General features: G+C 40.3%; 1 protein-coding gene across 1 annotated transcript in view; it reads right to left on the bottom strand.

The window, feature by feature from the left end:
- Positions 1-15,987, bottom strand: part of LOC122802455 — a 707,224-nt gene that overhangs the window by 575,239 nt on the left and 115,998 nt on the right. Inside the window, exon 3 of the mRNA XM_044072076.1 lies at positions 1,818-1,941. Coding sequence (XP_043928011.1) covers positions 1,818-1,941 — 124 coding nt within the window. The remainder of the gene's footprint in view (positions 1-1,817; positions 1,942-15,987) is intronic.

The following is a 15,987-nucleotide window of genomic DNA, read 5'->3' as shown; positions in this document are numbered from 1 at the left end:
ACCTTCCTAGGAAGCCTAGGCAATATATCTGATTACTTGTAAATAACTTGTTTGTACATATATCAAAAATAGTTCATCTATTTATTTCATTGTGATTTTTTTCTTAGGGTAATCTGAATATGTTTGATTATGATCAAATTAGTACTAATATGTTTTGGGAGTGTCACTTGGTTTTGCTACTTTCTATTTTGTTACCTATGTAATCCTTGTTTTTTTTTTAACTGGAGCTTTTCTCCTCGGGTCTCCACTGAAAATGGGCCTCTGGCCCAGCTGGACCAACCCGGTTAGCAAATGTCAATGAATACATACATAAATAAATAAATAAATAAATGTATACAAGATAAACTTGGCTTCTGTGGTACCAAAGAATTGTTCTTCAGAACTGGAAAGCCAATCATTTGCCTAGGAGGTTTTCTATGTTTAAATATCCAATATATGTATAGCAGTTGTGAAGAATAAATGTACATTTCCAATCTTTTTCTGTTCCTTTTCTTTATTTTTCTTGTAGAGGAGCTTATTCTACTTTGTTGATTTTTTTTTTGTAATTGAGGAGAAAGGAAATTTTAATCAAGCAAGTTCAAAAGGGGGCTTTGTCAGTATTTCTAGAACAAAATTCAAGCTCCAGGTTGGAACTGGGTCTTTTATTGGAGGGTATAGGAGAACAGTTACTTTCAAAACAATTTTGCACAAATGGTTTTGAAAGTTACAAACGAATGGTTGCACTCTGTGGTGTAAATGAATCAGCATTAAATAAGTTAGAGAGTAAATGAAGGACATCCAGAATTGAAGTAGAAAAGGGATCAATACCCTGTTAACTGTCTATAAAGAAGTAGCATTTGCTTTTGTACAACTTAAAAGTGGATTTTTCTGAAAAGTAGTCAGAATGCAAACTATACTCTAAGATAATGAAGGATCATTGGCCATCAAAGGAACAGGAGAAACCAAGTGGTTAATTTGTTCCCTCTATCAGCCAAAGACCATGGGCCAGAGATCTTGAAAAGTGAACAGTCTGGGAAGAGATGCTCCAGTCTTTGGTACACCATACAATGTTCATGGTTGCCTTGGGGCAGAACTTTGTGGCCATGCTTGGCACACTTATCTTCTCAGGTTTCCCTGTAACTACTAGAACAGAATACTAAACCACAAAATAGCAAAACAGAAATGTAATTACACTGGGGAAAGAGAGAGAAGGTTTGTTTTTATTACAGAAATAAAGAAACAGAGATGTTAGGCTTAGTGCCTAAGTGTCACAAAGGAATTATGAAACTTAGCTGAAATAAGATAGTTGAAAAAGAGTATAGCTAGGTAAATACAGGCTACATGGATCACAAACAGGAAATCTGCAAGGGAAGTAAAAATTGTATGGCAAGAAAAACTCTATCAAATGGAGAGCTTTCCTGCAGGCTCTGAAGATCCACCTGAACGCTGAGGGTGGCAAATGAGATCGGAGAAAAATTGGTGCAAAAGGGGATTATGTGAGAGAAAAATCGTGAAGGAGCTTGAGGCAAGCAACACTAGCAAAACATGTTTTGGATCCAACAAGCGACTCAGTACCCATCAGTTGGATCAGATAGACTGGAATAGGATCCAGCACAGCAGTTTTCTCCCCAATTTATCAGAAGCCACATTTCAGTCATCCATTTCCATAGTGAAATTAAGTCATGTTGAAGTTTTTTTTGTAATCTGTGAAGTGATTTGTCAGTCTGTAATACGATGTCTTCTGCATACAGGATACAGTTGGCAAGTCAAACAGTAAATAGTTAATGTAACAGAAAATTAGATTAATTTTCTTACCATTATAATAATGGTTTACCTACCGTTTGCGAAACATTAAACAAAGAACTATAGCCATGATAATAACTATGACTATGGCAAAATATACATAGGTCTCCCGCTTTTCTTTTCTGTCAGAAGTAGAGGGCTCTGTTTTTTCTTCCTTCTCTGCAAAGAGAGTAAGCATTTTAAGCATATACATGAAGTCACAAGGCAGAACAAATTGTAAAATGTTATTCTCTGTACATAGTCAACTGCATAGTAATATTTAAAGGCAGTCACAACTCAGCAATCATGCAAGCTAGGACAGACACATTTCCAAATACTGCTTTGTAATAATTTCTATATCAAGGGAAATGTGAAGAGCTAGGAAAATCGGGTAAATGCCTTCTTACAACCACAGGATTTGACCAATTTTAAATGTCTTAAAATAGATGAATGCTAATGTTTACCTGTGAACTCACACTCAGAGTTTAAGCATGAAATAATAAATCTACGCATCCTTCAATATTAAGTTGAATATTAACACCACAGTTTTAACAAACTGGGTTTTTAAAGTAACATTTTATCTTCTTGACAAAGTCACAAACTCCTTTTCAGAACAACATGGTGAGAAACACTGGTTCATTAAAATACTAAGCTGACTGAAATAAATACTCAGGCTTTATCATTTTTTATCAGCTTGAAGGGTTCTCTGTTGCAAACAAACTAAATGATATGATAATTTTGAGCAAGGTTTTGATCCTTTAGATTCTAACTACTCAGTGTAATGAGCACACACTTTGTTTTCTTTTCTTTTCTTTGTTGGGAGAAATCATACATGAGGCCACAGACTGGGGCCTCATTTTTTAACTAACTTAACAAACCTTTTACATAGGTTCATAGGTAGGTACTAGGCTATTGGCCCTAGGGCCTATATAAGCCTAGCCAAAAAGGTACCCTGGCTTTCGCCACCCAAGAAAATTATTTTCCTCTGCCCCTGTCGAGCAGAGCCACAGAAGTGATCCCCGGGTTGAATTTCCTATTTCCCATCCAATCATCACGATTTTTCTTGAAAAGTGCTAATGAGGAGCTCTGTTTAATATAGATAGGTAGTTTGTTCCAGAGTATGGGAAGTCTCTGAGACAGGAATCTATCCTTCCAGCATGTTCTGTTTATTGTGGTGACAAGGTTTAGGTCCCTAGAGTGTATAGCTCAGAGGGATTGGGATTTCTTTAAGTGGAGCATGTCCAACAGCTCTGGGTTTGACATGGCTTTGTATGTTAGGCAGAGATCACCTCCGAGTAGGCGATATGGGACGGAGTAAAGCTGGAATTTTTTGAGACGGTCTACGTAGGGCATCTGTTTGATGCCGGTAATCCTCTTTGTGATGTATTTCTGCGGCCTTTCCAGTTGTTGTAGATATTGCTTCCCCCAGTGGGGGTGTAGGATAAGTTGATTCAAGGAGTTGGAATTTATGAATTCCAGAAAACGTTGAGCAAAAGAGTTGGTACATGAGTAGTTTTCCCATTTAATGGTGGTTTCGTTGAAATCGCCCATTATTAGGGTGTTGGGTTGTACCCTAATATTTTCCAGTGTATCAAGAAATGAGGAGTGGGAATTCTGGGGCATGGTGGAGGATCTGTAGCAAGTTACAATTTGGATTGCAGTCTTGCCCAGAAATAGTTGCACTTGGATAATCTCAGATGCATTATGCTGAGCAACTAGCCTGGAGTTGTGAATATCCTTAATGAATATGGACACGCCTCCACCTTTAGTGTTTCCGTCAAGGTTAGGTGGCCGAAAGTTGTTGTATGAATTATAGCCTGGTAATGCAGGGGTGCTCTCTGGAGCCTTGAATCAGGTGTCTGTCACTGCACAGATATTGATGTTCTTCATTTATTTTAAGGAGTGCCTTGAGTGAATGCATTTTGATGTTTAGAATTCTAGCACTGAGTAGCATTACCCTCAGATTTTGCTTGCTTGTACCTGTTACAGTGGTGAATTTGTCATTTGAATGTTGCCTAAAAAAGGCACTATAGGGGTGGCAAGAGCCTTAGTCAGTATCTGGAATCCCAAGGGCGACAGATGCAGGCCATGTCTGGCAAAGCATCGTGGTCTGTCGATCATGTCATCCTAAGCAGACAGATACTGGATCCCCTTAGAATGACACCAGAAGCTTAGCCAATTGTTGAAGTCGATCATTTTGTCCTTGTACTGTGGTATCATTCTGAGTGATGGCAGGATGCTACTCAGGGCTAGGGTCATACCTGCCTGGGCTACAAGATCGGAGAGCTCCTCCATGTCTCTTTTTATGCAGTCCAGGGAGGTACATCTCAGGTCATTCACACCAACATGCACAATGACAGAGTCATATTTGTACTTGTTGTGGAGTGACCTGATTGCGTGCATTATGTGGCGGATCCTGGTACCTGACAGGCAGCTGACAGTAACTTTCTCCTTGTTTAGCCTGGTGAGTGGAACATCAGTGTGCCTGACTATAGAGTCACCTATGACTAGAGTGTTGGGTACGTTGTTATGCCTGGTGTGGAAAATACCCTTATCATTAACAGGGGGATTCTTTCATTATCAAAGCTGCATCTTTCAAGGCACATCACAACAGAAAGGCACAACAGGGTGGATTTAACTTACCTAGTTAGCTGACCTGTGCACCCTTCCCTCATTAAATACTTCTTTTCACACATTTGTTAACCAGGTAAGCCCAGTGGACATAAATATCCTTTTTCAAGGGTGACCCATAAGCACTGTGTGGTTAATTGACTTGATCAGAGACACACAGTAGGCAAAAAGAATCAAACCCTGTATCCTGGGCTACAGAAAGCAGGCATTCACAGCTCAGATAACTGCCATTTTATAGCCAAATGCCATAACAAGGCCTTGCTCCTCCTAGCTATCTTATTAACTAATTCTCATACTTTCCCTTCCTTGCATTTTCCCATCTTTGCCCTTCCCTAGTATAATAAATCCATCTTTCAGCACATACATGTTGTTCACAATAATGCTTGCTCTCCTATATAAAACTTCTATAAAAGAACCCTTGTAAAACTTGATGCCTCATATCAATTTTACGTAGTCAATTTGAACGCCTTGTTCTATTTCCCCTGTGTATGCATCTCCTGATTAAGAGTAAACTGCTTCATTGAATTTTATGATGGAGACAGACCTTGGTGGCAGCTTTGACTCCCATTTAGTGGTAGCTTTTCCATTTGGTTTCTCAGTGTCTCATTGGGATAAGATCCTTGTTGTGCTTTTAAACTTGGAATCTTTTGAGCTGCCTGACCCTACTGTACATCTAACCTTGGAAGATCCTCCCAGTCTCGTCTTCCCTGTTCATTTCACTGGGCACTGACAGATCAAACTGGGAAGGCCCTCACCTAGGACTGCTAAAGTCTGATTTAGCCTCCATTTCATAAAGTTTCTGACTCTTATTTCATATTTAAGCTGTACTTACAAGCTCATTCATTTTTGATACGTTTCTTTCTGAATTTACTGCTACTGGTCTCTTTTTGTACCAAACTTAACTTGTTCTGGGACCTTTTTAGTTTCATTTGCTGTTGTTGGAGAATTGTGAATGACTGCAAGATATGAACATTGTTTAAACATTATACTGTAATGCTACCTCCACACACACACACACACACACACACACACACACACACACACACACACACACACACACACATCTGTATTTGAAGTCGGCCTAAGACCTTGGTCTTAGTTTAACTCGCAACTGTGGTAGAGTTGTAAACTATGGTAGGATCAGAGGCTCATTTAATCATTTATTACTGCATTTTCCCATAAACACTGGTACTCGTAAATCTCTGCCTGATATGTTACTTTGGATTGCAATAGTGGCAGTATTGTAGTTTTTGCTGCAGGATTTGTGCTTCTGCGTTTCTACCACTGTTTGCATTCCAGCTTTGCTCCTAGAGTCTTATATTCTGCTTATCATCTGCTTGTTTAAAGTTGCATTCCAGTGTCTGTTTGCTACATTTACTACTGTTTACAGATTTGCTATTGCTTTCTCTGTTCTTGTGTCTGCTACAAGCCCCCCACTGATATATTAAGTACTGCTCTTTCTGTTGATACTTACTCTTTATACACTAATTAGTTTTCCCCCTGTCCACTACTGTAAAAGTTAAGGTTTCTGAAATTCTAACCTACCTGGGGTCATTGACCTGTAGTGCAGAGGCTTAGGACTAAGTGTACTGTGATTTGCTACAGCTTCTGAAGTCACAGAGCTCCACTTTTGGTTTCATTTGATTACATCTCTCTCAAGCTTGTTTGCTATAACCTGCACACACCTGTGCCCACTCAGTGTCTTTTATTCAAGACTGAGAAGCATGGAAAGCCCTGAACTGTAAGGAACAAAGTTCTCATCAAAAGGGGGAAGAAAAAGCTGCGCTAAGCTGCACTCAGTGCACTGCTACTGTTGTACTTGCTCTATAGTGGGTTGTCAGCACAAGAGCTTTTTTCCCTATAAGAGACTTGCACAATCTATACAACCATACAACCCTAGAAATTCAGGTCTGTGGCTTAAATACCCCATGCTAAATAAACACCTTGAGCTGCAGTATACCCCTGACCAGATACTACTAAGGTAAGTGAAGTCCATCCAAACATTAACTTAAACAAACCAAACTCCAAGCAGTTATAATCACCCCTGCACTGTCCCCAAGTTATTCCTGTCCAAACAATGGACCAGCACTTACCCATAACTTCTGTAGCTAGTCTGATTAAGATGGGTATCTTGTGGCAATAAGAACTGTCTTATGCTGTCTGCTGATCATCTATTACTCAAACAGCATAATACAGTGTGAAAGAGATGGACATATATAAATGCCCTTGGAGGTAAAAATCTCACACATATTTGACTCGGACACCAAAAATCATCAGCAATATACCATACTTCACCAAGAAATACCTGGTAAAACATTAAATTGACCTTCTGAGACAACATTCATCAATTGCACATAACAGTGCACCAAGGCCATCACAATACATATAATCCATCATATGCTAAAGTTCTGAAGACTAACTTGCGTAAACCTCAACAACCTCCAAAACGCAACCCATGCTCAAAGCACATTCAGCAATTTAAGCCTGCCTCCTAACACAGCACAAACAGTCCCAAAGTCATAGATGATGAGCCAGTAAGGCAGGCATCTACTCAACCACACATTCTACTTATAGCTGAAACAATTGTAAGGCATACAGATGTATCTCTTACCAGGCTGACCGACTAAAGAGTAATGTTTAGTTGTTGGTCTGGTGCCAGAATCTGTCAGATCATACATGCAGTCAATTCCTTGAACAAGTACCAGTATCACTGACAAACTCCTCCAAAACATCTTCTCCAACCGTACCTCAATTTTCTTTTAGAAGGAGGATTGAATTTGTTTACATAAAAACATCATCTTACCAATCATGACTACTGTTTTGCTACTAAAATGTTAACATATCTAAACACTTCTGCAAGTGTACATTCTATTCTCCCCAGTGCCTTAATGGTTTCCCAGATTCGATCTTTAATCTGAACTGAAGATACCAATGAATGTATAAAACAGGAGATCTGAAGGAAGAGGTTCCCTTTTATTACATTTCCTGGGCTATTTCTAACCTTATAGCATCAGTGGCTCTCCCTTAGTGAACGGCTAATGTACTACAGACTAGAATGGCAAAAGGCAAATCCAGGATAGCATAGAAAGAGATACGAACTGAAAATAAATACAGGAAGCACATCAAATCCCCAGATAATATGAGTCAGTGGCTTGGAGCAAATGACCCCAATGGTTCTAGTGTAAATGTTAGCTTTGTATGAGGACTGAGTATCAGATACATCAGACTGATGATTGAAGTGCAGTCCCCATTAATAACCCCCAAGTCCTCCATGGTCTCTATCATCATCATAGCAGATAGCTTCACTATAAAGAATTCAGAATCATTTGGACACATCAAACAAACTGTCAGAAGAAAAATTCAGACGAGTCACATCTGCCTCAGGTGATGAAAAACTTCTTTATTAGCAGCTAACCAGATTACACATCATGTTGGCCAAGATGATCTCCTCTGGTCAACTTGTTTACTGACATCAACTTTTATACTGCAAGCAAAACAACTTTTTGTTACATTTCTGACCGTTGACAGTTGGCTATGGAAAAACACCTGTGGTAAACATGTTTACTACAAATCACCTCAAACCAACAGTTAGTACAGAATGTTCAAGAAGCACAGAATGTTTAGTTCAACAATGGTAGCTCAAATTTTCCAGGACACACAGCCTGCTTCAGTAAATTAACTCTTACTCAGCCGTGCATCCTTATCCCAGGCTTCACTAAGCTATAACCAAGTCTCTTTATTATGAAAAGCAGAAAACACTTATTATTCAGGTTTATAAGCAATGCTGCATTTTGTTCACAGATGAGGCCCATCTTTGACAGGCATATCCCAACAAATAACATGTTCACTTTGCAAGAAGAGGAAAAAGACAAATAACAGAATGTTTTTAAAACTTTTCTCTTAACATTTCCCCCCTGAAAACACTTTTTATTTGTCTTTTTACTTCAGCAATATATGGCAAAAACTAAGTTTTTCTTTGCATACATTACTTCATTGGCAAGACAAACTTTTAAACTTCAAAAACATTTGCAGAGAGTCACATTTCAATGCATTCACTTTCACCAGTCTGTTGCAATTGCTGGTACATCGTCTTCATAACAGCAGTATCAACCAGTCTTTGTAGAAGACATCTGATACAGGGTATACAACAGCAACCACATACCACCACGATAGCCACAGCGACACCAACGGACACCAGGAAACTGCTGATGAGATGACTCCATTTTCCAAACCACGCTTGTAGAAAGTCTGTAAAGGGATTACTTACCCCAGAGTTCTCTGCCAATTCTTCGGATAACATTTCCAAACCTTTCAAAGCTCGAGTGATACTTCCGTCAGGCGCAGTGTTGTTTGGAATGTACGTTCAACAGAAAGTCCCAAACATTCTGCAAACTCCTCCTTCTTTGGCCAGGAGCATATCCAACGCAATTCGATTCTGCCATGCCACCTGCGAAGTGGCCTCTAGTTGTTCAGCAATTCCTTTCAATGCATCTTTGGTATAGTTCACAAAACGTTGCTGGTTATAGTAAATGTAGTTGATCCAGTCCACATTCTTATTAGGTTGAATTCAGACAAAGATGGATGTAAAACCAGCTGCTATTTGGTTTATTGCTTTGTATTCATCAGGTACGCCTCTTGGTACGCCAATGCTATCGATGTAGACACCGTTATCGAAGGATTGCTTCGGTGCCTCTATTTTTCTCCTGCTCAACCACTTTGGCTTTATTTCAGGTTCTCTTACGAAATTGCTTGCTGGAACTGGGAAAATGTACAATGGCAGAATTAACTTTACAAGTGCACAAGTTCCCTTCCAGGGAATCGTAAGCCTTGATCTGAGTTTGTTGTCTCCACATAACCACCATACGTCTGCTAAACTATGAGTTTGGTTCTCCAGAAATGGATTCTCATCGTCATTTACAGTAACATTGCAATAGTTCTGTCCCATATTGCCATAATTCTTCCCTGTGCCATCTCTGGAAATGCACGTATACGAACCTGGATAGGAAATCGCTGCAGGTGGTTTCTCAACTTTGCTTATGACTGGAAAACGCTGAGTTTCATTTTTGCATTTATCTTCAGTTTTGTTGAAGAATAATTTTAACAGACACGTTAGGTTACCTTCATCTCGCATCAATGGGACTGTCGCTAGTTGCTGTTTACCTTCAGCACAAGAAATACAGTTCTCACGATGTGCCTCTCGGGTACTATATCTAACCCAAGATAACCATTCATTATGGTGTACGAATCCAGTCTCGAGTAACAATTGTTCTTCTTCTGTGAAGGCAAAATCTGCATTACTTGTCGCATTCTTAAGGCTTTGTACTTTAAGTTGGAGGGTCCCCAAAGGATCAGTTCCAATTGGAAGGGACACTCCGATTCCATAAACTCCTGAATCACTTTCTTGTGGTGACACAATGGTTATAGTAATTACTTCGGTACCTTGGAAATGCGCAATTTTTATTCTTTGTTGCCTGCTTTTATCTTTCTCTGGTATCACTACACCACTTGTTTCCCATCCATTCACATCTGTTGACCACCAAACATTTGACCAGGACGTACAGTCTCTATTGCACAAATATTTTGCATGAGTCAAGAAATCATTATTGTTCCATTTAGAACAGTCCAAAATTCCTTCACAAAGTTTCACCTTAAACACAGTAGTAACACCTGTTTGCGCTTGCAGCACCACCATTCCTTTTTCTCTTGCAAATGTTCCTTCTCGTATGGACATATTTACTTTCGCCACCAAAATCATCATCATGTAACAGTTCAAGTACCAGCTGAACATGGCCATCCTCCCTAAGGACTACCTAGCGCCGTTGGTTTCTTCACTGGGTTTGAGACGAACTAACCCCTATTGGGCTAATCCCCCTTTGTAGCCAGACTTTGCGCTCAGAGGTCCGTTGGAGTTTGACCAATATCAATGGCAGAAGGAAAAGTCTTGAGTTTTTTACAGTGGGTGATATGAATCCACAAAGTCCTCTCAGCAATCTTTACAGCCGTAGGTGTCGAGGTAAGCACTTGGTATGGGCCTTCCCACCTGGGGGATGACCAATTCTTTCTCTTCACAATTCAGATCCACACCCAGTCCCCGGGTGCCACGCTTAACAAGGTTTAATTTCTGGAATCTGCAAAGGAGTCATTGGTTACAAGAGACTTGACATTTAGCAGCTTCTTCATATAATCCGCTAGATCCTCACCCCCCTCACATTCCGCTGGCAACAATCCTTGCCACTGCGGGACGTAATATGGTCTCCCAAACAAAAGTTCAAATGGTGTAAGTCCTCTGTAGGAGGGTGAGATTCGCATATACAGGAGTACCAAAGGAAGGCACGCAGTCCATGATCTATGTGTTTCTGCCATCAGTTTGCGGAGCTTACTCTTCAAGACACCATTGTGTCTTTCCACCAGTCCAGCTGACTGGGGATGGTAAGCACAATGGTACTTGAGATCAATTTGAAACACTTGACCCAACTTCTGAACAATCTGGTTAACAAAATGAGACCCATTATCACTGTAAATGCGTCTTGGTAAACCAAATCGGGGAATTATTTCTGTAGTCAAAAGCTTTGCTACTGTTTGTGCATTCGGATGCTTCACTGGAAAAGCTTCTACCCATTTAGAAAAAGCATCAATAATGACTAAACAGAACCTTTTTCCCTCTGAGGGTGTCAATTCAATAAAGTCCATACAGAGTGTGTGGAATGGATATGAAGGGGTGGGGAATGCCTGCTGAGACTTTTTAACTCCCCCCTGAGCATGATACTTTGCACATAATAAACAAGATAAACAGAATTGCTTTGCATAAGTTGAAAACCCCTTACACCAAAACACCTTAGACACTATTAGAATCATTGTCTGTACTCCTACATGGGCAGGTCCATGGCTAACCAATGCCAGATACCTAAGAAGGTTTGAGGGTAATACCATTTTGCCATCTGATGCCCTATACAACCCATCCTGTTGAGTAATACCATATTTTACCCAACGACATTTTTCCTTCTGTGTCATCAATGTTTGCATTACTTTTAGTGTCTCTAAGTCTAAGAGGTGTCCAGGCTCTAAATCATTGTCATGTAAAAGCAAATCATTTTCTTGAGCTGCCTTTTTTGCAGTCATATCAGCAAGGGCATTTCCCCTGGAGACAGGATCTTTTCTGTTGGTATGTGCGGAACATTTACATATCGCTATCTGAAGTGGTAGTTGCACTGCATCTAACAACTGTAAAATTCAATCTCTGTGATTTATTGGTTTGCCTGTTGCAGTAACCATTCCCCTATTCTTCCATTGTTGAGTGAAAACATGTACAGTGGAGAAAGCATATTGACTATCTGTATAAATTGTCACTTTCTTACCCTCCCCTAAAGTACAAGCTCGAGTCAAAGCCACCAACTCAGCTGCTTGTGCAGAATAAATGTTTGACAATCTTTTTGCCTCCAAAACTTCAGTTTCTGTGGTGACAGCATACCCTACTAGTGTTTTTCCTACAGTGTCCTTCTTTGCTGATCCGTCTACAAACAAAACGAGATCAGAATCTACCAACGGAATATCCGTTAAATCTGGTCGGGGAAGCACTTTGTCATGAATGCTCTCTAAACAAACGTGTGGAGTACCTTCTTCTGGAGTCGGCAAAAGTGTCGCCGGATTAAGAGTGGTACATCTTTCTATGGTCATATGAGGCTGTGTCAGCAGCACTGTCATACATGACAAATGTCGACTAGGAGATAAAAAGGTTATCTTATCTTGCAAAAGTATAGTAGCAACTGAATGTGGAACCCGCAATTGTAATGGGTGGAACCAAACTAATGGTGCTGAGGCTTGTACTGCCATGGCGGCTGCCACTACAGCTTGAACACAATGCAGCAATGCCCTTGCAACAGGATCTAATCTGGAGGAGTAGAAAGCCATCGGTCTCTGTTTATCCCCATGTACTTGTACCAGAACCGAAGTCATATATCCTCCCTTACAATCAACCATTTGTACAAACGGCTTAGAATAGTTCGGAAAACCCAAAACAGAGGATCCTGCTATCAATTGCTTAATTCTATTAAATGCTTGTATTGCCGTATTTGTCCACTGTATATTATTCTTAGCTGCCATGGGAGTGTCATAGATTAGTGCGGTCAATGGCCCTACTTCCTCAGCATAGTTAGGGATCCAACTTCTACAAAAATTAGTCACACCTAAAAAGGACATCATCTCCCGCTTAGTTGTGGGCATAGGTGCCTCAAGAATTGCTTGTTTTCTTTTGTTCTCCAATTGTCTACCTGCCTGCGAAATTAAATAACCCAAGTACTTTACTTGTGCTTTCCACAGTTGTAACTTCTCTTTATTTACTTTATGTCCTTGCTCAGCTAAAAAACTAAGAAGGGCAAGGGTATCCCTTTTAAAACTTTCCTGCATGGGTGAGGCCAACAAAATATCATCTACATACAAAAGAACCTGGCTTCCCTCTGGGGGAACAAACTGAGCTAAATTCGCAGCCATTTCTTGTGCGAATATTGTCGGACTCTCACAATAACCCTGTGGCAATCTGGTGTAGGTGTATCTTTTACCTTGATAAGTGAATGCAAACCAAAATCTACTCTCCTTATGTAGTGGTATGGAGAAAAAAGCATTGCTTTTATCTATGACAGAAAAATATCTGTTCTGAGGTAGTAAATCATTAAGTAATGTATAGGGGTCAGGGACCACCGGTGCTCTTGGGATCTCAGCCGAATTAACTGCTTGTAAATCCTGAACCAACCTCCATGACCCATCCGGTTTCTTTACAGGAAACAACGGAGTATTGCAGGGTGAATCTGGGCATTCAACAAGAATTCCTACCTGTTTTAGCTGCTCAATAACTGGCTTAATTCCTTCCTCTGCTTGTTTACTTAGCGGGTATTGGTGCTTACGAGGTCTAAAACCTGACTTTGGAGTTATACAAACTTCACCTGCTGTTTTCATCAGTCCTACATCCCCTTTACCTTTTGACCATAAATCTGCAGGTAAGGCACTTAACGCACTATCTTCCTCTTGAGTTAGAAGGATTTGTCATGCCATTTCTGTTTTGTCATCCCTGAAGTGCACACTTGGTTGTGCCCAAGTCACCCAATTTAATCTTTGTACCTGGATCTGTTGATCCTTCAACTGACTTTCGGACATTGTGTCCCAATTGCTACCTTTTTCGCCAAATCTACCCAATGTGTCCCCAACGCTTTAGTAATTGAAATATGTGGGCTATAACCTGAGCGATATAAAGAACTCATTTCCTTGGTCAAAGTACAGGTCACTACTGTATTACCTTATGTATCCCAAAACATATCATTCAAAATTATCCTTGCACGCTTTGTGCTTAAAGAATTCTTTTTCAAATTCTTTATCCGGACCAGGGCCTTTCTATAGAACATTGTACAATGCAAGTGCGCCAAGAACCTGGTGACCCGCTCCTAGATTTACTTAAAGCTAGGTTGATCAAATCTGTATCAACCCTCCCCGACCCATTTGAAATCAAGTCCTGGCTATACCAGTAAAACAAGCCTTGTACTCCCTGTACCACCAAGCCATCCGCTAACCTTTTCGCCTCAATGCCTTTAGGTGTGGGAATTGCTGCTATTCCAAACGAATGCATCAAATCTCTTCCCAGCAAATGAACTGGACAAACTTTCGATATAATTACCCTACACCTAACAGTTTGGTTTGTTTGCGAATCAGTGAACAATAGAGGATGAGACAGTGGTTCCTTATAGATTTTCCCGTTTGCCGCTTTCACAAGGACAAACTCATCTGTTTCGCAGTTCAGAGGCAGAACTGCTGGACCCAAAAGTGTACGCGATGCACCTGAATCACATAAAAACTCCACTTTCTGTCCCTCAACCAAAAACTCTATCATGTGTTTTTGATCTAGATGCATAGCAATACCCAAATTTGCCAGGTTTATGACTTCACAGTCACAATCCCGCCCTTCCTTATGAGTGTTCTGACATTCATCGCAGAGAGCGTCTGCCTCATCATCATCACAATCATTCTCACTTTCTTCTTCTCTACAATAATCACAATAATGAATATGGCGCCTTCCTTTACTATCATATAGTCATGCGGAGCCCTTGTTCGTAAGCTGTGGGGGGTGTTGCCACTCTTCACAGTCGGCAGCGAAGTGCCCACGTCTACCGACTTAAAACATTCTCCACGCTTTTAACCTTCCCTCATATTCCTCTGAATGTCCACCGGTTCATTTAACGTGTCCCATTTAGGGCCCCACGTTTTTACGCCACCACGGCCCTTGCCCCTTTGGTCCTGTACCAAGAATATACCACCATCATCCCCTACTGCTAACACTTGTACTTTCTTTTTCTTTTTTAAATTGAAATGTCGCTCAGCATGCCGTGCATATTCAAACAAAGGTTGCAGTCTACATGTTCTATGATCTACCATATGCTTAGTTATAAAACTACTTATCGGAGCCTTACAACCTTTAAGAAAAGCATTTTTCAATTGCTATTCATACGGACTATCATTGGTCTGATCCTGCGGAACCATCATTCCACAATGGTTATTGAACACTTCTGTCAATCTTACAATATAGTGATCTACAGATTCATCATCATTTTGAATGCACTGATTTATTACTGTCCAATCTGCTCTTGGACACCACTTATCAGAAATTCTCTTTAACAGATCAGTGACTCGCGTGTCTAACACCCCAGAATTATGCTTTAATGTAGTGCCGTCATCTGCCTTACATGTCCAAGTACCACAAACTAAGTGCCAATCTGGACCCCAGATTTGTCGCACTACTTGTTCTACTTCTAAACCATTTAGATGATAACTTAAACGCATACCAACTATGTCCTCAGAAAACTTTTGAAAATTAACCTTGGGATGAGGAATACCATCTGTAGCTCGTTTTATATCCTCTCTAGCTCAGGGACGATAAACTAAAATAGTTGGTTCTTGTCCAACATCCCCTGCTTGTGGGTTTGCAACTTGTATTAAGGGAAGAGCTTCTGAGTAGTCAGAAAGTTTAATGGCCCAACGTCCTTGCCCTGCTGGTCCTGACCTTAACTGCATAGGTTGGTCTACCTGTTGCAAAGCAACCTTGGGTACTACGGGAATTTGCGGGTAAATTGGAGAGGTCACAACATTTCCTTGAGCAGCCAATAACCCACCCTGCTGTATAGATCCCACATCTTCAGACTGATATTGAGGAGGTTCTGCCGGTACGGCAGCAGCAATTTCCCCATACGGTGGGGAAGTTGCCTGCCTTTGTACCGCACAAACTGTATGCTCATCTTCCTTATCTAAAAATAAGGTACTTTTCCACTTGGCACCAGTGATCCCTTTTGATTTATTTTTTCTTTTTCCTGGCACTGTTTCTTTTATAGCTCGTTTATTTGCTTCTTCTAACCATTTTTGTGCTTGGGAAATCCCAATTGTCTTTGCTTCTTAGTTCTAGTTCCCGCATCTCTTTTCAAATCTCTAACCAATTTTGCACAGGCATTCTTATTCAGTGTACCATCAAAATCATATTTCAACTTCCACTTTTTCAAATATTTAACATTATTTTTGTTTAAACCTTTCATATACTTAGCATCAACATTTAAACAGACATCA

The sequence above is a fragment of the Protopterus annectens genome, chromosome 5.part0, assembly GCF_019279795.1.
Source record: "Protopterus annectens isolate FY-2018-M chromosome 5.part0, PAN1.0, whole genome shotgun sequence".
In the NCBI taxonomy this organism is placed as follows: Eukaryota; Metazoa; Chordata; order Ceratodontiformes; family Protopteridae; genus Protopterus; species Protopterus annectens.
This window is presented reverse-complemented; position numbering and strand designations above follow the sequence as displayed.